Here is a 26,064-nt window from a genome sequence, read left to right on the forward strand (position 1 = left end):
ACAGATGAAAAAATTAAGAGCAATCGTTATAGCCGGTGGTACGAATTACGAAAACTTTTTAGAAAACTTGAAAAGCGTGCAAAGATCTTTCGAAGTTGCTTGCACGGATCTTAGGTCGCAGGTGGTAAGGGAGGCGTGCATTACCTTGGCGTTTCTTAGTCAACAGTTAAAAAATAAATTCGCTAGTTTTGGAGAAGCAGTCTTACTCACCTTAATGAACCTCATACAAAATAGTGCCAAGGTGAGACACGTAATTATTTAACGCCGATACACCGTTAAAATCAAACGGAGAGAGTGTGTGTGTGCGTGCGTGCGCGCGTGTGTGTGCGTGTGTTTGCGCGCGCGATGATAACGCGGAGAAAAACTTACATGGACAATTTTGTACATTCAGGTTGTGGCAACAGCTGGAGCCGTAGCCGTGAGGTTTATTCTTCAGAATACGCATTATAGTCGTTTCGTGCCAATTATCACATCCTGTTTAAGTCACAAGAGCAAAGACATACGTCGAGCATCGTGCGAATATCTAAATCTAATTTTACAAATATGGCCTACTCAAATATTACAGAAACACTTGACCATCTTACAAGATACGATCAAGAAAGGTATCGCCGACTCGGATTCGGAAGCAAGAGCCTTTGCTAGGAAGTAAATATTCTTCGTTGCTTCTGTTCATGTTCGCTCCGCTTTTAAACAAAATACCGGTTACATTTCCAATATTTCCAGGTCATATTGGGCATTCAAAGATCATTTTCCGGAACAAGCAGAGGCATTGCTCAACAGCCTCGACACTGCGTATAAACGCTCGTTGATGTCCCTTAGCAATAGCGGTAGCATCAACAGTCTGAACGTAGTGACGAGATCGGCCAGCGTTAGTCCTCGAACATCCAGACCAGTAATCAGCGCCACAGGTATATCTTCTTATCTTTGCCTCGTTGTTATAAAATGATATTTCGAATAGAAATAGGGACTGGCGTAGTAGATGTACGATAAATGCAGAGACCCAAGTAACCGTACAGTGCGGTATATAAACTACTTCTCACTTTTTTTCATGCTGCTTTTGTGACTCTCCTTTGCATTAAACGTATGAAGGTAGTACGGAAAATTTGCATCAGTCTTCGGGTCAACCCCATGGCCCGCTCAGACGAACTCCGTCCTTGCCACGGTCTTATCGTCAGTCTGGTATTCCAGTTCTCCAAAGACCCACTGATAGTCATTGTAATTCTTACCTTCTCGTTCGATGCTTTAAAACATCACTGCGTCTTAGAATGTGCACTCTTCTACCTAATGCGTATCGTGCGTTAATCTCTCGCATACCTACTCCCCATTTTCCTAATCTTTCTTTCAACTTGTCTTCAGATCGTGCAACTCCGGGCGTTAGATCTACTAGCGCTATTGATTTGCAAGCCGCGCAAAGAGCTAAAGCGAGAATGATGTACGCGAATATGAGCAGACAGAAAGCGTCCCTTCGTGAGTAGTCTCATCGGCAATCAATTTTCATTCTAGCTGTTATCGTATGCTTTAAACGAGTTCCACCTATTCCACCATCTCCTCTTCGTTTAGCACGACCTAGCAAATCACCGGACACAACCGCCGTTGCTAGTCCAGAAAGAACCGCAAGAACAAGGACCAGAGTATCCGGAGTCTCGCAATCTCAGCGTAAGTACAAAAAGAAAAAAAAAAAAAAAAAAGAAAAGAAAAGAAAAAAAAAAGTACGAAATAATAATTATACCCAATAATTGTTATTCTGTTTTTACGATCAACAGCATCTAATACATTATATTTTCATACGTTGTACGTAACAGCTAGCAGCAGATCGGGATCACCGTCCTCGAGACTCAGTTACGCAACGTACAATCGCGAAGGAGAATCGTTGATTGCAAGACCTAGACGGTTATCCGGTCACGGGATCAGAAGTACCGGTAACAGTCGCGAACCAAGCCCGCAAAGATTTGGAATGGATAGAAGTTTCGCCAGCAAAATACGGTATGATGGCATATTTACCTTCGTATCGCTCTTTCGTTTTAACCGTAACCGGATAAACGACCTTCGACATATATATTTAAACATATGCGAAACGAAATATATAGGGGAAGAAGTTTACACATGTCTCCGACGGACAGGCCTCAATCCAGACCAGTTATGGCACAAAAGATGCTGCAGCAGTCGCGCGAGGCGGAATCAGCGTTGGCGGACGCGCTTACCTTCGAAAATATTGACAATTATCCAAGAACACCAAGAGGAAAGGGCGATCACAGCGATGACAGTGAAACCAGCAGCATATGCTCTGAACGAAGTATGGACAGCTTTAGGCGACCGAACGATGTAAGTAGACGCAGTGCGATAGATTCTATACTGACAAGACAGAATAACCATCGTTTCATCCGATATACCGTACCGATACTATTATAGAGATAGTATAGTATATCGTATAGAGTGACAGACAATATGCAATACAGAATACATAAATTTCACCAACGATGTACGTTATAAAAAACGTCACTTGTGCAGTAGCTTTTAATATATATATATAAATCATATATATATATATATGATTCATAAATTTACTCTATCACGACGCTTTCTTATCTTATGTTTATTTAAATAACGCTTTTCTAATCGATATGTAATAAAAACAGGCGCTTGCAGTCTTACTTTTATTTCATTTATTTCATCATTTATTACGTGATACGAAGATGCTTTAACCATATCTGCCTTCGATCATACGCAAGTTCACGAATATCATGCTGCGTGCTCGTCTATATATAAGCGTTGTCTATTATTTTGCCTAAAATACAAAATTACTCGAGATATTTTCATCTGCCGGTGAATTCGCGTATTCGTATTTCGATATATATCCCATGTTCCTGGATTTGACGACGGTCAGTTGTAAAATTAGTCCACAAGCTTGAAAAACAGGCTTCCAGCATCCCAACATTGTAGATAACGCATGTATGGTTTTTTCTTTTGGTTTTGTTGCGGCCTATTTGTTTGGTTTGGACTAACGCGATGCGTCGTTCTGTTCTCCATATCTGTCCATCGTCCATCTACCCATTAGTCGTTCTCATGGAGTGGCTCTCAACAAAGACTGTATCGTGATATGTGGGATCAATCTATCCCAAAGGTTTGTTAAATTTAATATTCGTTTCCATTTATTATTCATACATATTCCACTATATGCGTACTACCACCTCTGATACACCTCTACTGTTGTATACTCTTCTGTGAAAAGAGGAAATATAGGACCCTATCGAAAATACCAAACTTTCCAACCAAGTGTTTACTCTGAATTTTACTACTTTTCACCCGCTAATTACTTTACACGTTCATGTTTAGAATACGTATTATCGCGATAAATAACTCTTTAACTTGCAGGATATCAAGGAAATCATAGAGAATTGCGCGCATAAACATTGGGGCGATAGGAAAGAAGGTTTGGTCGGATTGCAACATTTTCTTTCAAATGGAAATACGCTTACAGCCACGGAATTGCGCAAAGTAACGGACATCTTTACGAAAATGTTCATGGATTCTCACACGAAAGTATTCAGTTTATTTTTGGACACGCTGAATGAATTAGTAGCTACTCATAGCGAAGATCTCGGTGACTGGCTTTATGTTTTGTGTGCTCGACTTTTGAATAAATTAGGCACCGACTTACTTGGATCGATACAAGCGAAGATACACAAAACGCTCGAGGTCGTTAGGTGAGACCGAATACGGCACAATGTCCAAGCTAATACGAATGCCCGTTGCGTTATTTTACACAATTGTTTACATCTCTACCAACTCGTAGGGAATGCTTCCCCGGAGAGCAGCTTTTGCCGGCTGTAATGAGGTATTTGACGGATCCAACGCAAACGCCAAATTCTCGTGTAAAAATAGCCACACTCGTGTTTATCACGCAAATAGCAGAAACGGCAGAACCATCTGCTCTTATTAACTCTGCTGGTACAGCGCTCGCGAGGTTACTCGACTGGTCGAACGATGTTAAAAGCCAAGATGTTAGAAGGCACGCACAAAATGCTGTTATATCGTTGTATAATTTGAATCCTCCGAAAGTCACTATGATATTGTCCGAATTACCCAAGTATTATCAGGTATTATTATATCTGGCGGTGTATGCCATATACACAGATGTATACCATTATACGGCCATTATATTATATACACGTACTACATGTATTTTGTAGGAGGCGGCACTGCCTTTAGTGCAAAATCACTTGAGGAAATCGTCGGGTTCGAGTAATCCAGCGTCCCCTGGAACTCCGCCTCCTAGGGCGCAGAGCTCACCAGCTCGTTCGAAAGGTAAAGGTGACATTGACAATGCGGATGAAAACTTGGAGGAAGTTTATAAGTAAGTGACGGCCTTAATTCGATAAATCGCCTTATCGTTAGTCATTTTAATCTTTAAGCGCTTCCCGCAGATCTTTAAGGCGTACGACAGCGGAGATACAAAATTACGGTTTCGAACGTTTAGAAAGAGCAACTACCAGCAAAGACAGTGGAATCAGCAATATGGCCGATGTCGAGGAAAAGATGGAAGGACTCACATTATGCAACTCGGTAATTAAATAGCCGATATACTGTGGTTAAAAGTATACTATGTCGTGAGAAGATGTGCCAGCATGCCGTTCGTTTCTCTTTTCTTTACTTTTCTTTTCTTCCCTTTCCTCTCGTTTCTTTCTACTCTTTTCTTTCTTCTCTTTTCTTTATTTCTTCTTCTTTTCTTTTGTCTATTAGGGTCGTTCGTCTTCTGTTTCTTCGCCCACGCAAAGGGGACGATCTGTGACTAATATTACAGTTAATGGTTCAAGCGATACGATCGCCGGGGATCTTATCCTACCTCAGGAAAATAATGGTTACAAAACCCATGGTACGTGTACAATTATTTATATAGGACGGTTATTCATCGACTCGCGTATCTCATCTTCGTTTAACAAATGTTAATAAATCCGCGCAGGATCATCGCCCGACTCGATAAAAAGGCCAGAAGTTTTAGATAATATGATTAAAACGTTGCAATCCAAGATGACACAAACCGAAGAAAAAGTATCAGCTCTACAAGAATTTCAATTGTATGTTCGCGAAGGAGATGCTTTGTATATTAAACAGAATTTTAAGTATGTATTGCGATATTTATTAACTCGGCTATTCTTCGTTACTACTACGATTACGAAAACACTGATTATACGTCTTGGTTTTCTAGAAAGCTGCTCAAAACGTTGTTAGATAGTTTGACCAACGATAGCAAGAAAATGCAGGTGGAAGTACTTCAAACTTTAATCGATATGCTTAAATGTCCAGAACTTGTCGACAGTTTTTCCGTCTATCCTGAATTGCTGGTTTTAAAAGTAATTAACGCGTATAAATTAGACGACCAGAAACAAGATTCTTCCACTAGTAGCAATTCAAGATCTCCGGTAAGTCTGTGAATTAGTTTCGTGATATATGTATAGACTATTGTTAATATCGTTCCTCTTGGCAGGTTCTCTGGATGGCGGAAAAATGTGCTGCAACGATAGCGATGATTCTAAAGCCAGAACAAGTGATTCACCTAGTATCGACTATAATAACTACCGAACCATATCCCCTGAATATGGGCGCGATAAAGATGCTTCACAAGGTTGTGGAACATTGGGGTCGCGATGCTATAGAACCTCATTTGTCGAAAGTCATGCCCGGTCTCATCAAAGTAAGCTGACATAATATATCGTACATATATGACGAATACAAAGATCTTGCTCTTCGTTCTAACGTACAATGTTAATTATTACGTTTCTGAACAGGCGTACGATGATAATGAAAGCGCGGTACGTAAAAGCGCTGTGTTTTGTATGGTAGCGATACATTTGGCAGTTGGCGAAGAATTATTGAAACCTCATCTCAGCTGCTTGTATACCAGCAAACTGAAGCTTTTGAACATTTACATACAACGCGCGCAACAAGCAAACAGTCAACCGGCAAGCCCACGTAGCAATAGTAAAAATTAACTAACATCAAACTCCGCGACGCTTAGGATCGCGATACTTAAGAGATTTGCCCGTTTGAGCGCAAGGCATGAACGAATGCTGGTTAGCTTCCTCAGTAAGTCCAATCCGTGATGGCCACGATCGAGCAGTAAAACGATGTTTACATGTCGATGTTTTTCAATATGATAGACTGATCTGCATGATTTCACGGCAAGGTGTATTAACGGCATACACTGAACTCCTGACAGTGATGTTGCACAAAGACAGGTAGTATGCAAGTTGTTTACGCGTATTGTTTCGTTTACCGAAAATCTATGCCTGTTTCAAAGACAGAATCGCTTTAGACATAAGGTTCTTTGAGTCATAATACATGTATTTTTTATCGATACGTTACATCCTGATATTAAGTTGCAGCGTTGTTTCTTATTTTAAGAAAAAATGGAAAAATGGAAAAATGAAAAAATGGGAAAATGGGAAAATGGGAAAATGGGAAAATGGAATGAAGGGAAAAAGAAAGGAAAAAGCAACGGGAGAAGCTTTAATAAAAGCCTGCACCTCCTCGTATCTTATCAAGCTCGAAAAACCATAGTATCGTGCCTCTTGTCCACTTTGCGATTTTATATACTTTGAATTCTGTTCGCGATATCTCGTTAGGATATTGTATATATATATATACGTATGTATCTCAGTGTATTGTTGCGCATCCCGTAGAGTTGATTACGGTTGTTCGACAGGAATGTGATGCCAATGACCTAAATATCGTCGATATGACGCGAGTGAAAGTATGAGAAGACAGTGCGACATCACTGCCGAGAGAGAGAGAGAGAGAGACTCATATATACTTTGTAAGCGGAATATACGTGAATGCCAATTATATCGATACCGAAAGACATTGTATAAAAATACGTTATACGCTTGTTCGCCGATTAACAAACATCGCTAACAGTATTGCACCTTGCAATCGACAAGTTAGGAGAATGGTGAAGACTCAAAGGTATCACGATTAAAAAGTTCAAACTGAGAATAGGCGTTATGTTTGATATCGGTTCTGTACGAACAGTGAGAGTGAATAAATTTCATATAAAATATTTTCTTCGCATTTCAGCATTAACGACATAGGGAAGGCTCGCGCGAATATCGTATTTCTTAATAATTTGCATGTGTGCGTAATACGATTGTCACGGGAGCAGCTCTCTTACATGCGTCGTGTAGATCGAGATGTTGAAAAACAAACCATGAACATATTTGTTAAAAATCCATGTGCTAGTCAGATTTCCAAGGACGCACAATGACACAAGGGGGATGCAGACGAGATGGTCGAAAGTTTTTCGAGAAAACAACAGGAACGATATTTGAGCAGACAGAGTCTGCGAGAGAAACAGAGAGAATGCGATAGAGTGAATGAGAGATTATATGCGACGAAATCAGCAAAACTAGATTAGCGATGATTAGGTGAATGATATTCGAAACTAACGTTAATATTTAAACTATTCGTCACGTTGCCAATATAATTAAACGAATGCTAAATCAAAGCTAACATAACGAGTTTAGTAATATTCTGTGCCATTGTCGTTTTTGTTTTATTTATATATAAGGATAAAATTATATATAAATATATACGTATCACCTTTCGTCTTTTCTTACTTACTAGTGGGTTCAAGTAATGGAATAATTTCACGATGAAATTGAAACTGAATGATCCAAGTATCAAAACGAAGAAAAGGAACAGACACTGCATTAACTAAATTTGATAATCTTCTCCAAAGACACAAATATTATGCGTAAATTAAGTTGACGCATAAGCCTTCTCGAGATTAGGAGGTAGGCGGACGTGTCTCGCACCTAATTCCCATGATATGATGCAAGACACGCGGTAATGTGCATTGATTTTCCAATAGGTGGCCAAATAGTGCCAAAAGCGTTATTGCGCGACAGAAGAGCAATTGGTTTCGAATCCAATCATCGATCAATAATCAATAATCAAGTCAGACTATTTTTTTTACTCGGTGCCTTTGGTGTCGTCGGGACGAAATTTGTTCGTGGATCGTCTTTGATCGTCTTGTAAAAAGGAAAGGGAAAATCTGTCGTCGTTGAAGCGATTGTAGTCTGCAAGTAGCGCTAGAGAGCTCCTGTATTTGCTAATGTTGCGTAAAACGTACAGTGAAAGTTTCTCATTCGTTATTACGATGCAAAACGGAAAAAGAAATCGAATTATTTATAATCTTCGTGCTCGTTTCGCGACATTGTCGCGTGTGGAACACGTGGAACCCACATTTTCGTGAATCGATACATGTATCGACATCGACATCGTCTAAGAATGTATCACGTCTATTTTCATAAATTGCGCTAATCGCAAAACGAATTGTACGGACGCGAATCGTCTTTACCGTTTGCGGTTTCATTACAGGCAGGGTGAATAGTTTTCTCGTTCACGGGAAATCGTTACCGACGTTTTACATTTTACGGTATTCCCTGGACGGATTTTCGAGGGAAGAAACGTATGGAAGGTTACATATGTGTAGGATTTAGTGTGATTACCGATTTATCTAACATGAATATTTTAACGTTGCGTCTATCGATATCCTTTTCGTAATTCGTTTGTCATTTGTCGTAATTATTTAAAAAATGAAAAAAAAAGAAACAAACGATTTAGGGTTTGACCTGGTGTGTGCGGATCGTGCGTGCGTGGGCGCGCGCGCGCGCGCGCGCGTGTGTGTATATACATATGTATGTATGTATGTATGTATGTACGCACACACATACATATTATTAAATAACGATAGAATCTAATGTAATAATTAATACGGATTAGCTAGCTCATCGTCACTGCCTGCAGCGTTGGTCGTGCTGAGTACACGTGGATCTTGGCACTGCTGGACACTGCGTGGTGTCGCGATCGTTTATAAAGAAGAGAAAAAGAGGAAAGCTTGTTTTGTTAAGTTTTTGAGCATTATTATCGACAACAGGATTTATATTATATTTACTAATGCGTGTACGATACGTAGATATAAATATATTATGACACATTATCGAGATCCTTGCCACTCTGTTTGCATCACGACGATGATATCAGGCTATATGAATTTACTCCATACGCTTAACTCGCTCGTTCGTCCTGTGTACCTTTGCTTTTATTACTCGATGCTGTAATAAGAGGAAAGAAAAGAAAAAAAGAAACGCGAAAAGCTAGAGCAAAGCATATTTCGTTGTAACTAAAAAAAGAATCGTCGTAAGAATTTCAATGTCAGCGCGCATCGCAATCAAACTTGATACATGCTAGAACCGAACACATGCTTTAATTGCTTCAAACAATTAGACGTAAGTGATTAAGCATACGGGCATATACTATGTCTGTCGTGGGAAATCGTCGCGATGTAAAGAGGATATACTCTTTCACGCGTGGCGTTAATAACCGAATTGGCGTATAATTGAAAATCAAATTGTAGGAATTTTTCCTTTCTCTGCGCGAAGGGAGAGAGAGGTCGTTCTGGTATTTGATATTATTAACATTATTATTATTATTATTATTATTATTATTATTTTTATCATTATTGTTACTACTACTACTACCGCTGCTGCTGCTGCTGCTACTACTACTACTGCTACTACTACCACTGCTACTACTACCACTACTACTACTACCACTACTACTACTACTACTAACACTACTACTACTACTACCACTACTACTACTACTACTACTACTACTACTACTATTACTACTACTACTACTACTACTACTACTACTACTATCACTACTACTATCACTGCTACTGCTACTGCTACTTCGCTTTGTACGGTATTCATTTGAGTGCGACCAAATGAAATGAAAGGCAGACATGGCTATTAATTCTGTTATCGTGTTAATTTGATACTTGTTGCACGCACAGATGTACCTTTCATTCTATGGAATTTCCTCGACCGTGGATTTTCTTGCGTTCTTCCGTGAGAAGGAAATCGTTGGAGAAAAAAAGAAGGATAAGGAACAAAATATTCTCTGAATCGCCGATATACTTAATATGCTAACATTACTAGTAGTGGAGAATATATTTTATATGAGAACGATCAATAGTAGATTGCTTCGTACGTCTGTTAATAAATGAGATTTGAAAATACTTCCAGTCCGTATTAAGCATATGTAGTTTAACTCTTTTTTTGTACGTCTTTCTTTTTCCAAAAGATCTTCAATCACAAAAGTCCGCGATAAGACGACATGCACTAGTCCATTACATATAGAATACTGTCCTATAGATGAAACAAACTCAGGATTGACAGAATTAATACGCAATATGTACTGCAGCAAAAAGACGTAAATAAACAATAAACGTTGCTATTTCGTTGCGATATTTTGTCCGACTATGTTTTATTATCGAATGTCGATCTTATATCTTATATAGATGAATGTGTACATTTACGAAACTCATGTAACTCAAAACTCGTATTTAATTTTCTTTCGTTAATTGACGAATTCGCGTCAGAATAAAGCCAATTGTCGTATACTTTCAAAATATTTGCATTTGTATTCTTTAAGCTATGTACAGACTACAGAGCTTGCGAGGCTGTTTCACCGTTCCGATAGCCGTTTCGCTCGAGTTGCCTCGTACCCTGACGTAGAGCCCACGCGAGCCAACCAACTAACGTTAAGTAAGGAAGAGCTGCGAGGCATCTTTGATCTAGCCAAAAAAACCGACAGTCGTTGGTTCGCCCCGCGGTGCAGCCACGTACTGTTTGCGCATAGCTTTATATAAACCGCCATAAATATCACGTGACGTTTATACAACTCACGTAGTATTTAGCGTCGTGTAAGTATCTATATATACATATACATATATGTATATATATATATATTTCTGTATATATATTTCTGTACATTTCTATTCTCTTAAAATATCTTGTTGCTCGAAAGATTATCTTCAATTATATTTGTCATGTTACATATCATTCGTGTTTCATATTGTATAAATAGAACAAACTCGAGTAGTAATATCAATATTCGCGCGTAATTCACGTGAACCAATCAGCTTTCGGGATTTACAATTCCTTCGAAAGTTCATCAGTTGCATCCCATTCGCGGTCGACATTAGCGGTTTTTCAAAGTGCTTGGAAAATTGTATAAATAATGGTTATTGTTACGATCATAGTAAGAAATCAACGTGCTTTCGAAAGTTTTCATTGATTCGTCGAATTTTATCGTAAATAATTTATCTACGTCACATCTAAATCGGTAAGTAAAAACTACGCTATTAATTTCTGTTCGAATGTGCGATAACCAACAACTTGCGACGATTGTTTTCGCGTTTCGTTTTTCGCTCTTCGCTCTTCGCTCTTCGCTTTTCGCTTTTCGCTTTTCGCTTTTCGCTATTAATGGAATGGAATATATAGTTATAAATTACGATATTTAGCAGTTTCGAAAAATATGATTTTATTAGAAACATTCTATGAAATTTTGCAATGGTACGTATACGCCATACAGATGTAGGTATATACATGTACATATGTACTTACACATACATGTACAATCGAAGAATACAAGCGTACTATATAGATACAACGATACAAAGTACATTCTTATAAATTTCTATTCTGTTCGCATATTCACGCATATTTATATTACGAAAAAATGAATGAAAGAGTGGAGAGAAAAAAGAAAGGCACTTCTTTTCGAACCAAAAACTTCGATATACGTATATATGTTTTTAGAAAAGTTCTTAGGCGAAATTGGCGTTTGATGCGCACATTCTTTTCAATCGTAGACTATGCTCGTTTTTCCTTCTACTAATGACGATAATCGTGGAGCGTTTGGTTGCATCTTTGCTCGTAATAGTTTCGCTTTTCCAACAATTTACGGACAAGCTGAATTTCGATAAAAAACCAATCGACACTTGGACATGGATTTTATCGAGTATCGAGCAGCCGATACTATGAGATACGCTGGTGTCCATCGATTGCGGCTATCGCATCTAATACAAATACTTATGTTGGATTAGTCGGCCGGATTAGAATGTCCGTAAACTGGCGACGGTTAATAAACTGATAAAAAGGTAGTGTTGTGCGTTTGGTTAGTGGTCCATTTTCGGCCATTCGGTAGACAAACGGATGGTTTATAAAAAGGCATGGTAAAAAGTGATGTGTATATCAGCTTGAATATCAAACGGGACAAAAAGGTCGTAGAAAAAGGGACGATCGTAACATTTGGCTATCTAGTTTAAGTAGATGAGCGCCATTGGAAAGAAAGCAAGTCCGTCAGTTGGAACAAACCGATAGATTTGTTAGGCGTTAGTGATTTATACAACGCAGCGCCTGCGCCTGCGATTCGATACTATGTATGTATGTACATATTGGCATTTGAAACTATACGCTCCATAGGCAAAACAGGATACTGCTTCCTCTCGTTGCGCGACTTTCTTCTCGTCTATATTGGGTAAATCACAGCAAAGTTGTTAACAATTAGTTTCCAAAAGAGGAATGCTATGCTATTGCCTGAAAACGGCAAACGATCGATCATAAGGTATTTCGCGAGACGATCTACGGCGCGACGCGAGGAAAAAATTTAAGTTGGCCGCGCACTTGGCCTGTGTTTCCGAACCAAGGATGTTTCTATCGTCCTCCTCTACGGCCGCCCATATGCATTTCTTTATAAAGGCAAAAGGCAGGCTGTATCAGATCAACGTATAATAATACTGTTTTATAGTCTCGCGTACAGTCGTTCGCTAGATTTTTGGTAAAGAATTCCCGTCTGGCTGCTTCTGCAATATCATTTGCAGCTGCAAGTACATGCCGTGCGCATTATCATCAATCGTCTCATCGTCTCTATACCTGTATACACAGACACGTCTATATGTATATCACGAATTCACGCGTATGTAACGTATTATACTATCGTTTGCCTCTTAAAAAAAGTTATACTTCTTATCGCGGAACAAACGTAGGCCAGTGATGGCAGAAATTTACCGATTCGCTGGATTCGTTTATATCATCAGTCTACAAATATACGTTAACAAATTTTCCTGGAATAAGCAACAAGCGAGGCCATTCGTCCACCCTATATATGAGCGAAACGTTTCTGAGACGTTGGCCGTGTTTCGTTTAGCCTCGAAATATATCTGTTCTCTCTTCCGTTCTCTCGTCGTACGGCTCCTTTCCGCCGATCTCTGTTCTACCGCAATTAATTCGCAGCGAACTACTCAATTATCAAACTACACAGCTTCGTAATATATTTATACTCGTATTCTCTCTCTTTCTCTCTCTCTCTCTCTCTCTCTCTCTCTCTCTCTCTCTCTCTCTCTCTCTCTGTCTCTGTCTCTCTCTGTCTTCCTGCCTCAGCTCTGCAAAGTTCTATCTATCTTCGATCTTGACCTCAACGATATCGAAGTAGCTTCGCTTTCGCAAAAATCTGATCTCGTATCCTCGCGCTTCGTGTTTCACAGAGGTAACAACTTTAAGTAAAAATCCGGTAATTCGTGTGTCATGTATAGAAGAAACGTTATATGTACATACAGCTAAGAATTCTTCCTCGCCACGATCCCCCAGCCACACGGAAGAAAGCATCTACAAGTTTTGTATGGTTTTCGGGTTCAACGGTTCCGTGGCGGATTTGTCGATACGCTGTTGCTTTCTCTGTGCTCGCCGTTTCTTCGTTTTCGCCTCGGCACCCACTGCTAGGAAATGATTCTGGAAGTACTCCTCGATCTCCGAAAGCTTCTTGCCGTGAGTCTCTGGAAGCAACAGCCACACGAACACCACGGCCATTATGGAAACACCAGCGAAGAACCATTGCACGGCATGGGATCCTACGATCGTATGAAAAATGTATGAGAATAGAGTTAGAAAAGAAACATTTCCACCTAGATACATACGCGAGAGTTTTCGTACGATTGTATAGATCAGTTTTATGTTATTCGACATACTAAAAACGACAAACTAAAAACGCATTTTCTCACAGAGTCTCTGTTCGGTATGGCACTCGCGGAAAGAATGCAAAAGATGCGAAGCATTTCTATATATTATAAATATATATATATATATATATATATGGTCTTGGTATCAGACTGATAAATTATTCATCAGACAAGATATTGCCATAGTCGCTAAATCTATCATCTGCCTGTTTCATAATCTCTTGGAGATACGCTTCTATGAAATTGTGTTTTTTTTCTTTCTTCTTTTACCTTTTTCTTTTTTTCTTTTTTTTTTTTTTTCTTTTCTGTGCACACCTAATACATTTTCGTGTTTAAAGAAAATCGTTTCTTAGTAGTTGCCCAGTAGCTATATCTTTTCAAACGTACATACGTCCGACAATGAGTTGAAAATATTGCAATTGTATAAAGTTAAAATATTACTACAACTAAATTAGAGATGGCCGGGGACGCTAAAAATAAGAGTTACTTTTGTAAAGTGTTTAATCCGAGAAAAATTCAATTTTCGTTCGAGCTGAAAGAGAAAGGTGAAAATTTGTTCGTTGCCGATAATAACGGTTGTGAACATTTATTCGTTCAGATTTAGATAACTCGCGTAAACTTTAGCGACTGTGACCGTAGCTTCCGTTAAATATCGTATACATACCACCAAGGAAGCTTTGTAAGCTTCTGTAACTTTGCAGAGCAGCGAACATCAGCAAGTTGGCTATGGAATAACTGATGGAATGGGCGATTCCTCGGATGTCGGTAGGGAATAACTCGGCCGTCATGGTCCAAGGAATAGTCAACATACCGACCATAGACGTGCAAACGTAAAGTAACAGACATACAACAGGAACCTGGCAAACAGATAGACAACGCGATAAAGATGATTTACAATTTCGTCGTACAATTATTCGAGAATACATGCACCATTTAGCTTGGAAGGCTTACCCAGTATCCAGAACGATCGCCGTTCTTAATAAGATAGGTGTAGTAACCGGAAACGGTCATGCAAAAGGCCATTCCCAAAGACGAGATTATACAGAGGAGCCGCCTCTTGTACCGCCTTAGCAGCCAAGTATTCACCATCGAACACAGGAAACGGGTTACACCAACTAGAATCGAGGCTATGTATGCATCCACGCCGGAACCGACTTCCTGAATGACAGTGATTACGATTAATCACGAAACGCACCATGTATAATAATCGAATCAGTGATCTGACTATGCTGTGAACGTCGAGGAGAAATAGTTATTTACTTGGAACCAGGTGACAGCGTAGAAGAGAGTGATATAGATGCCGGAAAACTGTTGGAAGGAGAAGAAGAGGAAGAGTATCGTTAGTGGTTTCCATCCTGTGGGCTTCAAGAATCCCCTGAGTTTAGTGGAGACACCGCCGTGTTTGCTCTTTCTTTGTTCGCTCAATTTAATCTCGTTCTCCTTCACGATCGTATTGAACTGTGCCTCCGCGGCGGACACCTTGCCTTGCTTCGCCTCGTGCTTGTACAGCCTGCGATTCAAATACGATACAGCGTTCGGAACGCTTACCTTCGTGGTACAGCGAATCTGGTCTAGTAGTATTCGATCTAGCGAAAATCAGTTTTCCATCTGTTTTCGCATCGTACGCGTAGCAAAATAAGCCAGCCTCCCGTCTTTATCGACATTAGCGACGCGACAAAACGCACTCTTCCGTGCCACTCGATTTCCACCGTTATCACTATCCACCACCACCTATCGCTACTGCTACTATTATTACTACTACTACTACTACTACTACTACTACTACTACTACTACCATCGTTACTACCGCTACTAATACCGCCGACATAGATCGGAAAACTGATCGCTTTCATTCGCTTTTCCTTACCATTCCAACGATTTCTTCGCATCGTCCAATCGTCCCTTAGAGACGAGCCATACAGGCGATTCCGGGACGAACAGTTGCACCAAAATGATTGGCACGACGGCATAAATTATGCCCAGCCAGGCCACCAGTCTCCAATGAATGTATGCACCCTTCAAGTACGAAAGCACCATGCCAAACGAGGCCAAAGTTGGACCGAAAGATATCATCGATCCTCTAAGTTCTGGTCTTGCGACTTCGGTGATGTAGACGATAGCTGGTGAAGTTGCGAGAGCCGTGGCTAGCCCGGACAACAATCGACCGACTAAAATCATCGGGATATTGGTCGACAGCGCTATGAGAATCCAGCCTGCGATGAAGGGGACGGAGCCGAATTGAAGGGTCCGCAATCTTCCCACCGTCTCCATTAGAAATCCTCCTAACAAGGCACCCAAAGGTGTGCTGACTACCACCACGCTGGCTGAAAATTGATCGCGTTTAATAATCGCTGATATACCTGCTAGTAATAACTCGTCGCCATTCGCTTCTCGTCAATGTCGAATGTCTGCCGCGGACAACCGACGTTGTACGTAAAAGAGGTTGTTGCAGTCGTCGAGAAAAGAACCGCGTCTCTGTGTAAACTAAGATCGATCAAATTAAATTCGATCAACCTGCTAGATCAAAAAATCTCGCTCTTATTCGAACGTAACGTTTCGCGTACGACCGTTCCGCCGATCGTTACGAAGTAACAAAGACTAGGCGAAATGCTAATGGAACTGTAATTTAGTCAAGAGATTAGAAATAGAAACTGGCGAACCGAGTTACAGTTACTATTTTAGCCAGTTATTATTTCGTTCGGCGACTACTCACCTCTCTCGCGGCTGTAACCTCGCGTTATACTCGACTCGACGTAATCACTCTGTTATTTGAAATTTGAGTTATTTTAAATTTAATTATAGTGAATTTTAGTCGTCGCTATTCCTTGTATCGTCGTTATCGACGCGTCTAACAAGTTGCTTACCGATCCAGGATGTCTGTTCTCGCGTTGCGTGCAATTCCGCGTCCTCGGCCTCAAGGTGGGGGATCAAAATAGCCGAATAAGCCATGGCTAGTCCTACCGATATATGGAAAGACGCGGCAATGATACAGGAAGCGATCTAAGGATAGATCACAGATCGGATGTTGGATCGGTCGTTGTTCCAGACATACATTACACATCGTATTTCCATGTTTATATCGATGATATTATACCTCGTGTATGGCATTTTTAATGGTAGTAGGCTCGACGAAGCCTTTGTTCAGACTTCTGCTCGATACGATCGCGTCTTTGAAACGTTCTCTCTCGTTCTCCTCGATGTTCTTCGATGCCTCGCGCTCCACACTGAAACACAAAGAGCCCGCGCCCCCGTCACCGACTCGTCCAGCCCTCTTTTCTCCTTTTCTTCTCCTTTCCTCGAAATCGTGTCCGCCGATTAAAACGTTAATTAAAACATTAAAGACGGTTGCACGGCGATCAAACGATAGCTTTGCACGCGTCGATGCATTTTTTTATAACACGTATCGACAATTACGAGATTAAGCTAGCTTCTTTATTCGATCGTCAAGAACCTGAAGGCTGTGCACCGCGATATACCGGGATGGCAATATGCCAATGTAGCCGGCCTGGCGGATAGACGAACGCTTTACGCGCGACGATTTACACGATCGCGATAAAGCGTTTCCATTTCTTGGTAGCTCTATCTCGCTGGCATACGCGTACCCGCTGGTCGATTAATTTGTCGCTTGACCGCTGTTCCGTGCAACCTTAACAATGTCGAAACTGTACACGCGTAGCTACGTAGATATGCGTGTGTGTGTATATATAATTTGTAGGCGATCGTGTTTCGCAACGGTGACATCACGCGCATCACCGTTTATCGTGCACGCACGATGTTTATATCGCTGGAACTGGTAATTACGTACGGATAGATTTATAGCAGCTGGCGATCAACGGCGACGAGTTGCCGCAACTTAAATCGATCGATGACCGAGAGACATATTGAGAAAGCGTGTTTGTGCATCGTTTAAACGCGACACAGATGTGGCGATAATTAAGCCGCTTTCTGACAAACAACGTTCGACGATAATAGAAATATTTCGTTTACAAGCGAAAGTAACGAGACGCGGGATTATTTTTCGCCCGAGAACCGAGAACCGAGAACCGAGAACCGAGAATCGAGAACCGAAAACAGTATGCGAGCGTTGTGTAACCAGCGACCGCTGCAAATGGAAACGCGTTTCGCGACTAAGCTGTCGGGCCTTAACTCGGCTCAATTAAAAGCGGCGTTAAATTAACGCGCGTTAGCAAATTCCAGCATTTCCCCGTCGATGAATACAACGGAGTCGAACGCTTTATTACTCGACACCGACGGACGAATCGTGTCCATCCAACGTACATTCGTATTCACTTTCGTGAATTTCGTTGCTGAGCGCGAGATACAGGAAATATCAAAATTATATCGTTTCTTCGCTAGACAAACGGACAAACGGAAATTGTATCGCGTACCGTCCGTTTACGCGCGCTTATCGCGCGTATTTATCGATCGGCGAAAAAGTCGCGTAAAAACGATCCTGCGAATTAGCGTACGATGTGTTCGCGTCTCTGTCTCGATTCTGTCTCCCGATGAAAACGATTTCGAAAAGGCGTTACGAGTTACGACAAGACTAGGTATGCACGCGTTCCTTACCGACCGACGATCGGAGTAACTGGGCATTAGACGGACTTTCCGACGCATCGCCGATATACACTCCGATAATTATAACAGCTTGCGGAATGAAATTATCGCCGGCCGCCTATGTTTAAACAAGTGAAATGCCGCTCGATAATTTCTTACGAGTGCAAACGAGCGTATAACGACGAACACGTTGCGCTTAACGATCTACTGGTATTCGATAAAGCAACGGCATGCGTTATCAACGAAACAATTACGTACGTACCGATGTGCATATACGCCGATGGATAGTGTGGTGCGTTTGCAACCACGGAAATGTTGCTTATTGCTGTATTCGTTGTAAGCGTTTAATATCAGACAAGACGATGCTTGCGCAAGTATCAGGTGCTGCTTGTTCTCATAATTTATTTAATTCCTTGCATCGGTATAACAAGCTCTCGGTGTAACGAGTCGCGCGAGATGAAATACCTTGTCCCGTACGCACGCCTTCGCGCTTCAACGAGAAAAGATCGTTCCAACGATATCGTCGGAGACACTGGGCTCGCAAAAGACGCAGCGCGAATCGAGCGCGGCTGGCGAAAAACGCCGACTACAGTCTGAACTTACAGCTCGTTCGAGAAACGTTGACGATGGGGATTGGAAGAAACACGCGGATCGCTTGTCCGTACATTTTCACTTTGCGAGCGAGTGTTTAACAGAGTCGGCGGCTTAATACGATCGATTCGTAATACGCGTTACCGCAGGCTACGGAGCTACCTGCGAGGCTCTGCACGGAAATTCCCAGCGACCGTAACACGCTTTAAATCCTTATCAAGCGTGTACCGATACATGCTGCCATAAAAATTATTCCGCACAGCCAGTTATAAAGCAGTCCCTGAAGCAAGCGCCTTATGACTTTGTAAGATTATCGGCGCTAGCTGGAAAGCCGGAATTTCTTAGCCTCCTAATCGTATACGGATTTACAGACGTATCGATAAATCGATATCTAAAACTCTAATAAAAATATCTGTGCCTGACAGATGTTGGACAGCTTTTCTAAGAATAGCAATGCCGTAGAAAGGCCAGGCATTTATTATCCGCGCGCATATATATATTTTTTAGCGGTGACATCTTTAGCCTTAGTCATAGGGTGTCGAAACGTAAAGTAACGCGGTAAATAAGACCGTACCTGGCTACGAGACGAGGCAAACGAACAACACAGATGGCGAATTTTGAGATTAGCGGGGCCCCGTATAACTCGACTAACTCGGCTTAGCCGTGCAAACGGAAATTTCCAGAGAATCGAAAGTAACGGGACAAATTTATTCGAGACATTTATACGCCAGGCTGAATACTCGATAGGAAAAGAAACAACGATGCGTAGTTGTCATCACTGGATAACTCGGTGCTGAGCTTTTTATCACGTCCAACGGTATCAAATCACGTCGCTTGGCGTTATTTCGGCTCTAGTTTCCTTCTAGATAGCGATAGCCTTTCGCGCTTCTTTCGTCTTTCTTTCGCGTCGTGATATTTTAAATGCAAGCCTTGCCAAGCAAAGTAAGAAGAACAAATATAAAGGATTACGTCAGACAGAGCGTATCATGCCTAGTTATTGTTAGATCGACTCCGTTCATTATCGACATCGTGACTCTTTGTTTGTTACGTGACACGATCGATCGTAAGTCGGCCGTTTGAACTTGATAGATAAGATGAACGAAAGAAACATTTGGAGGGCACGGTGCAAAAATTTCCTTGACTCGATATCACGACGCTTGGATTCGTGATCGGAAAGCGGTCGATCCTCGTGCCTTGTTTCCTTTCAGCCTAGTACGTATGCACGTATTATCGCGGTAACAGTAATTTATCTATCCACCGGTGGTTCGTAAATGAACGTGCCGGTATACGCGTATTTTCTAAATCGCAGCAGCGATAGAAGCGATACGTCGCTTATTGTCAGCGTTTCACGATTAATCGACGATTAATAATTTCATTCGCAATTCCATTCGCATCGTTCCGTCAGAGAACGATCGACCGTTTAGCTTTTAAATATTAACTCGATCGTTCTTCGTTTTTCGGTTTTCGTTCTGTGTTTACAAGTTCCCACTATCAGTTGCGTCCGTTTATGTAACACGTGCTCTCGAGGTACCAACTATATTGGCAGAAACCGTACACACGATTCCAAATCCCGGATCCCGGATCCCGGATCCCGGATCCCAGGTGCCAGATCCCAACGCATGGTTAGATCAGAAGTTGTTTTCCAAAATCGAGATGACGATTCGTAAACATGAATGTAACTTGCTCGTGTCTATAATTTCATTAAATTTTCCCATTTTGCGCACTTCTGACACGTTCGATACGGTCACCATCCTCATCCACGATTCACTTTTCTTCGTGGAAAATATCTCGCGTCTTGTCTTTTGTTCTTCTTTTTTTCTCTCTTTTTTTTTCTTTTTTTTTTTTTCTTTTTTTCTTTTTTTCTCTTTAACGCGACTCGACATTGATAACGTTGTGGAAGAAAGGACAACGACGAACGATATAGCGATTTAAACGTATCCGTCTTGCTGACGCGCGTTCAAAACAAGAGTATCGGCGATTTATCGGCTGGCAAAACTGGTTCTGCGGACCGGAGAACGAGTCTTCCTGTTATTCCCCCGAACGAGTTTCGTGTGCTTTCGTTTGTACTTGGCCTCCTGAAACATCCATCCTCCATCCCGTCAAAATTTTATATAACATCCACTTCATTGCCAAGTGGATCGAATACAACGATTACGTTAATCTCAAATACACGATCGATGGTCGAAAGAACGATGAATCCCGAAGGACGCTTTCCAAAATTCCCGTCGTACGTCGTATCGCCGTTATACGTGCGCGAATAACGAAAACAGATTCGATTAGGCTCTCTCGCTCGAGGACAGCCAAGCAATCACAATAACGTATTCGCTATAGGATGTCGCCATCCTCTGAATTTTCGATCGACGATTACCCTTCTTGCTCGCTGTTATGAAATAGGAACCGATCGGTCGACAAAGTCAACGGAACGCGTGATTTTCAGCACCTCTTTCGCCGAACGATCGCGTATTTCGCTAGCGTGGAAACGATACAGGCAATCCAGACAATCCAGATTCCATAAAGAGGAAAATATTAAAACTAGTAGCATAGCGCGGCGCATCAACGACGACGTTAACAACGCTGAACGCGCCATATCGAGTTTAGATCAGAGAGAAATATCGTCTGACAAGCGGGCCATACAAAATGGTCTATACCCTCTAGAAACGATGCCGTCGAGGAACACAGAAGGCATTTGCTGTAGAAAGATGCTGCGGAAAGAACCGTTCCCTAACGCAGATGGAAAGGCATATACACGATCACGACAAAGGGAAAAAGCGAAAGAAATACGTCTACGGGCCACCTGTCGATAAAACCTGTTGGCAAATTTGACGGCTGCTCGTATCTGACACGCGACGGATCGGGCTAGGTCGACGAATTAGACGGATATATTATTTTTTACTCCGACAAGGTTATTTACTACAAAGTAAGCTGTGCACTTGCCGTTATTATATCGTGTTACTCGATTTATTTTCGTGTTACTTCGATTTCTTACTTTCTGACCGTTGCATTCGATTTACCTATCTCCATCCATAAATCGTTAACGAGCGTGTGTAAACACATTTCCTTCGGCAAGACTAACCTCAGCGAATAAGGATCCATAGCTGCTGTTTCTTATGCCTCTTCTTCGCACCACTGCTACACGCGTCTATTTGGCTGCGCCTGCTGTCCTTTTCTTTGGTTAACGTGCTAGTCAATCTTCGCTTCTCCTGGAAAGAGCCCCTTGCCTGTCAACTGAGAACGTGGATTTCGTACTCGGTCACCACCATTTTACGTACACTCTGGAAAAAAAAGAAAACATCGAATAGGATTTTACCAATTGATTCGACCAATTTCTCTTCTCCGGATGAGCACGAATCGCCAGATGATCGAACGCAGTTCGTTAGTTTGCGTAATTCTCCGCGCAAAAGCGCCGCGCATTGTCGTCAGTTGTAACGAACGTCTGGTCTCGAAGAAGGCCCGAGGCCCACGGTATACCATCGTGGCTAATGACACGATAATTTCGTTGTTGAAACCGCCTTCGTGGCAGCCCACTGACTTTCTACGATGCCAGGCAGATTTTTCACCTTCTTTCGTGCAGCCTACCACCTATACAGAGCGTATGCTTACACTGTACGCTGTAGAGAACGCGCGACTTTTCCTCCAGTACGGCTTCGATAACGCTGGCCAGTTACACCGTACACGCCGCTAAGCCAACCAAAGTCGTCGGACCGACTCGAGCGAACAAGGAATATTCCGCGTTCCAAAAGACGGTAGTTTATTAACTTATGAAAAAGTTGTCTCGCTAAAATCGGTGTTCGACGATCGACGAATAACCCTTGAACGATAACGGGTTCGCGATTCGAGGAACGCGCGCCGATTAAATCACGACACGCAGCTGTGCCGTGCAATTCCTCTCGATCGGAATAAGGGAATAAAGGAAGGGAGAATCGACCGCGTTCTCGATCTTTGGAAATCGTCTGTTTCTTTCCTCTGGTCGTTAACGCCACGTCTCCCGCAGCCAAGGATCGCATCGAGATTGCCGTTCAACGAGTACCACGAGATTTCTCGAATCGTTCGATTCTGATTCACGATCCAGATAATGTCTTTACGCCCGATTGCATAAGAGATTCGCGTGCTCAGGTCCGTCACGTGATACGCAATTAAGGACCAGATACTTATTAGCAGTTATTCGTCAGACGGTTTATTCCGCCGCTCGATATATTTAATCAAAGTATATTTTACGCTTGCTCGATATTATCTCGCAGCTCGATATTATATCGTTTCGTTCGATGCTTTATTCCATCATTTTTAACGATGCGTCGTCGTGTTTCGCCTACTTAAACTAATTATCGCGGATTAGTCGCCGATCCTATGTTAAATAAAACATTAAAATAGATTAATTTTACAATGGCCATCGTTATCTCGTTTAATCGCCGATACAACAACGACTAAACGGCACAAGATAATCCACGCGTCTCGTACTTGCGTGGCAATTTATCTACTCGACACTACTCGAAAACGTGACATCGCAAAATAATTATTTCAATTTTTGCGTCATATTTAATCTTTACAGTTTTTATAATGTTCTCGTGAACATCGTCAACATATTTCTGGATTTGAAGTACGCCATTCCTACGTATTATTTCTACGTATTATTCGTACGGTTTGTTTTTCATTCGAACGTAAAACGACGATCTCGTCTGCGTGTAAATCATTGTTACACGAGCGACCAGGTCAGAGGTCAGAGAGTAAAATTGAATTCGCACAAAGCAAAGCGGCACGCATTCGGTTTACGTACAGGTGCGGCGTAGCAAATATTACGTCATTTACACGATTAAATCACTCGCGCTAACCATAAAGATACTTTGTTGTACTTTGCAACTATCGCAATGTATTTAATCGTGTTATAACGTCGGCCAGAGAAGGTAGCGGAAACGAAACAGAGGAGAGCCCGAGCAAACCATCGTTTTATACTCTATACTCTATACTCTATACTATACAGTACCTATACTACCCTATATTACCCTATACTATACATTCTGAACGATTTGGCCGAACGAAGCATTGGATCGATTTGACAACAAATCGTGCTAAATATTTTTTTCAATAATTTTCACACAATCTTCGAATAAGAATCATGAATATCTAGTATATACGATGCATACGATACAATAGGTATAGGTTCGAGGTTAGATTAAATTCGATCGTTTAAAGCGCCGTATATTACCCTCATCGAGATATCGAAGTAGGCGTAGGTCACTGTCACACAGAGTGTCTATTTTTGAACGATCGATCGTGTGTTCACACGAGTGCGAAATGTTCACATAACGTACAGAGTACACGAGTTCCATCGAACCTCCGGCAAAGACTGTTCTCGAAAGCGGTTCTTCTTGGTCTCTTGGAAAGCTTCGTTTGAAACGCGATTTGCCATGTCTGACTTTCAACGGACAACACATAGTCGAGTTTCAACTCGCGATCGATTTCTGACATCCGTACTCGAGACTAAAAACCCGAAATCTGCTCCTTTGACCGATTCTATGCGAGAGATAACGAGACGACGACGGAAGGATCGATCGTCGAAAAGTCAACGGCACACAGGACCGTACCTTCGTGTATCCGTCGCATCGATTCATTTCTAAATTGTTTTTAATTCCAAAGAAATTTCCCATCTTCCCCGTTACTTGCGTATACGCGCCGATAAAACACTTGACAAATCTAATCGTAAACGTACGTCGTGTATAGCGAACAAATTGGTACTCACCTCGTAGAGTCGCGACTTTTCTTCTTCTATTTTAAATTCGATCCTTAAGCCTCCTTCTTTCGCTCTTCTTTCTTTTGCCAATGTTCCCCTCTCTCTCTCCCCCTCCCTCTCTCTATCTATCTATCTATCTCGCGCGCGCACGTTTTCTTCGTATCTGCCAATAGAACAGAGAAGAAGCTTCGTTCGGTCTTTCGTTCGTTCGGATACGAACAGCTCCCGACGTGCAGTGCGCGGTGGCCAATACGCGACTAAAGGCTGGGGAACTGGGAACGCTTGCTTCGCGGTCGATTGTCCCTTCCCGTTGCCGGCGCTACGACGTCTGTTTTCTGCGCTGGTATGGTACATACGTACATATATATTTATATTACTGGCGACAAAGCGAGCAATTTAAGGGTTGCTAACACACATGGAAAATAGAAAGCACAGAGCTCCGGCTGATACCCGATACTACACGATGCTAAACTAAAGCAACGAACGATGATATAAAGTACTGGTGGACAATGACCCATTCTCGTTCGAAACGTTCAGTCGACGGGCAATTCCCAAGCTCGTGACACGAATCGATTCGAATGCTGCAAATGCAAACCGTTCGTCGAGCGTTTCAAGCTCGAGAGACCACGGTAGATCGTAGGTTGTATTTTGCGAAACACAGTTCCACGTCGAATTTCAAGCAATTATCCGGCTGAAACCGGATAGGTTTTCTTTGTTTTTTAGTTACGTTTCTTTGGTTTTATTTTGATAGAATCGTTATTTCGAGGAACGGAACAGCGACGAGATTCACGAGATGTCGAACATAACAGTATGTACGAGTTCACGTGTACGGCAGCGTGTATTGCGAAAACAGCCGCGAGTATAGAGGCGTGTGAATCACGTGAACGACGAGAGAGGTTCGTTGCATCTATTGTATGGTGCACCCGGTGTACTCGATGCACCGTATACGTAAGTTTTGCATAGGTCTATCTTTGGGCAGCCGGGTAGAAGGGATGCACGCGGAACAACGACCGAACGTCTCGAAACGAAACAATTCGAAAGACATATGGGAAAGGGTAAAGGTTCGCGGTCTTTAACCCATTTCTTCAGGGTCGCCGTCTCGCCTTCTCGCCTTCTCGCCTTCTCGCCTTCTCGCCTTCTCGCCTTCTCGCCTTCTCGGTGGAATCAGTCGGTGTACATTCGTTCCACTTGATCATACAAAATAGTAAACGACACCATGGATCTTGTTGAAGTGGTCACCACTTCTAGAAAAACTCCACATCTGGTCTTTTTAGTTTTCTCAAGCGATGAAGCCATCGACAGCATATACGACAAAAGAATAGCA

The 26,064-nt window shown here is 41.8% G+C and overlaps 3 protein-coding genes and 1 long non-coding RNA gene across 13 annotated transcripts in view; 2 read left to right on the plus strand and 2 right to left on the minus strand.

Moving 5' to 3' along the window:
* Nucleotides 1-10,477, plus strand: part of LOC126923167 (CLIP-associating protein 1-A) — a 28,985-nt gene extending 18,508 nt beyond the window's left edge. For 4 of the 6 annotated variants that reach the window (XM_050736336.1, XM_050736338.1, XM_050736340.1 and 1 more), the window contains 18 exons: nucleotides 5-241; nucleotides 392-645; nucleotides 724-908; nucleotides 1,090-1,215; nucleotides 1,357-1,467; nucleotides 1,561-1,656; nucleotides 1,803-1,983; nucleotides 2,088-2,322; nucleotides 3,056-3,121; nucleotides 3,373-3,704; nucleotides 3,794-4,097; nucleotides 4,191-4,354; nucleotides 4,425-4,563; nucleotides 4,741-4,873; nucleotides 4,961-5,120; nucleotides 5,207-5,420; nucleotides 5,486-5,692; nucleotides 5,787-10,477. In XM_050736336.1, coding sequence (XP_050592293.1) covers nucleotides 5-241; nucleotides 392-645; nucleotides 724-908; nucleotides 1,090-1,215; nucleotides 1,357-1,467; nucleotides 1,561-1,656; nucleotides 1,803-1,983; nucleotides 2,088-2,322; nucleotides 3,056-3,121; nucleotides 3,373-3,704; nucleotides 3,794-4,097; nucleotides 4,191-4,354; nucleotides 4,425-4,563; nucleotides 4,741-4,873; nucleotides 4,961-5,120; nucleotides 5,207-5,420; nucleotides 5,486-5,692; nucleotides 5,787-5,990 — 3,348 coding nt within the window. In that variant the 3' untranslated portion in view covers nucleotides 5,991-10,477. The remainder of the gene's footprint in view (nucleotides 1-4; nucleotides 242-391; nucleotides 646-723; nucleotides 909-1,089; nucleotides 1,216-1,356; nucleotides 1,468-1,560; nucleotides 1,657-1,802; nucleotides 1,984-2,087; nucleotides 2,323-3,055; nucleotides 3,122-3,372; nucleotides 3,705-3,793; nucleotides 4,098-4,190; nucleotides 4,355-4,424; nucleotides 4,564-4,740; nucleotides 4,874-4,960; nucleotides 5,121-5,206; nucleotides 5,421-5,485; nucleotides 5,693-5,786) is intronic. The other 2 variants (XM_050736337.1, XM_050736339.1) reach the window with 2 other exon arrangements.
* On the minus strand, nucleotides 2,641-3,807 carry LOC126923209 (uncharacterized). Its single transcript, XR_007713076.1, has 2 exons — nucleotides 3,659-3,807; nucleotides 2,641-3,110 (listed from the first exon to the last, which is right to left on the minus strand). It is a non-coding gene; the product is annotated as an uncharacterized LOC126923209 (long non-coding RNA).
* A 360-nt stretch (nucleotides 10,478-10,837) lies between the features above and the next one.
* The window catches only part of LOC126923185 (facilitated trehalose transporter Tret1-like), a 35,090-nt gene continuing 19,863 nt past the window's right edge, over nucleotides 10,838-26,064 (plus strand). For both annotated transcript variants that reach the window (XM_050736427.1, XM_050736430.1), the window contains exon 1: nucleotides 10,838-11,193. The gene's annotated coding sequence lies outside the window, so the exon portion shown is untranslated. The remainder of the gene's footprint in view (nucleotides 11,194-26,064) is intronic.
* LOC126923188 (facilitated trehalose transporter Tret1-like) lies at nucleotides 11,367-25,041 on the minus strand. 4 transcript variants are annotated; one of them, XR_007713069.1, is made up of 10 exons: nucleotides 24,750-25,041; nucleotides 22,089-22,287; nucleotides 16,962-17,091; nucleotides 16,732-16,867; nucleotides 15,735-16,191; nucleotides 15,128-15,377; nucleotides 14,819-15,025; nucleotides 14,532-14,724; nucleotides 13,467-13,759; nucleotides 11,367-13,381 (listed from the first exon to the last, which is right to left on the minus strand). XR_007713069.1 is itself a non-coding variant. In XM_050736432.1 (9 exons), the coding sequence occupies exons 2-9, from the start codon at nucleotides 22,106-22,108 to the stop codon at nucleotides 13,518-13,520; spliced, it is 1,635 nt and encodes a 544-aa protein (XP_050592389.1). In that variant the 5' UTR covers nucleotides 22,109-22,287; nucleotides 24,750-25,041; the 3' UTR covers nucleotides 11,367-13,517. The 4 variants fall into 4 exon arrangements, 3 of the variants coding, with proteins under 3 accessions (XP_050592389.1, XP_050592392.1, XP_050592390.1); XM_050736432.1 differs by having other exon boundaries at nucleotides 11,367-13,759; XM_050736435.1 differs by lacking the exon at nucleotides 24,750-25,041 and adding an exon at nucleotides 24,216-24,388 and having other exon boundaries at nucleotides 11,367-13,759.

This window comes from Bombus affinis, chromosome 13, assembly GCF_024516045.1.
Source record: "Bombus affinis isolate iyBomAffi1 chromosome 13, iyBomAffi1.2, whole genome shotgun sequence".
NCBI classification, from domain to species: domain Eukaryota; kingdom Metazoa; phylum Arthropoda; class Insecta; order Hymenoptera; family Apidae; genus Bombus; species Bombus affinis.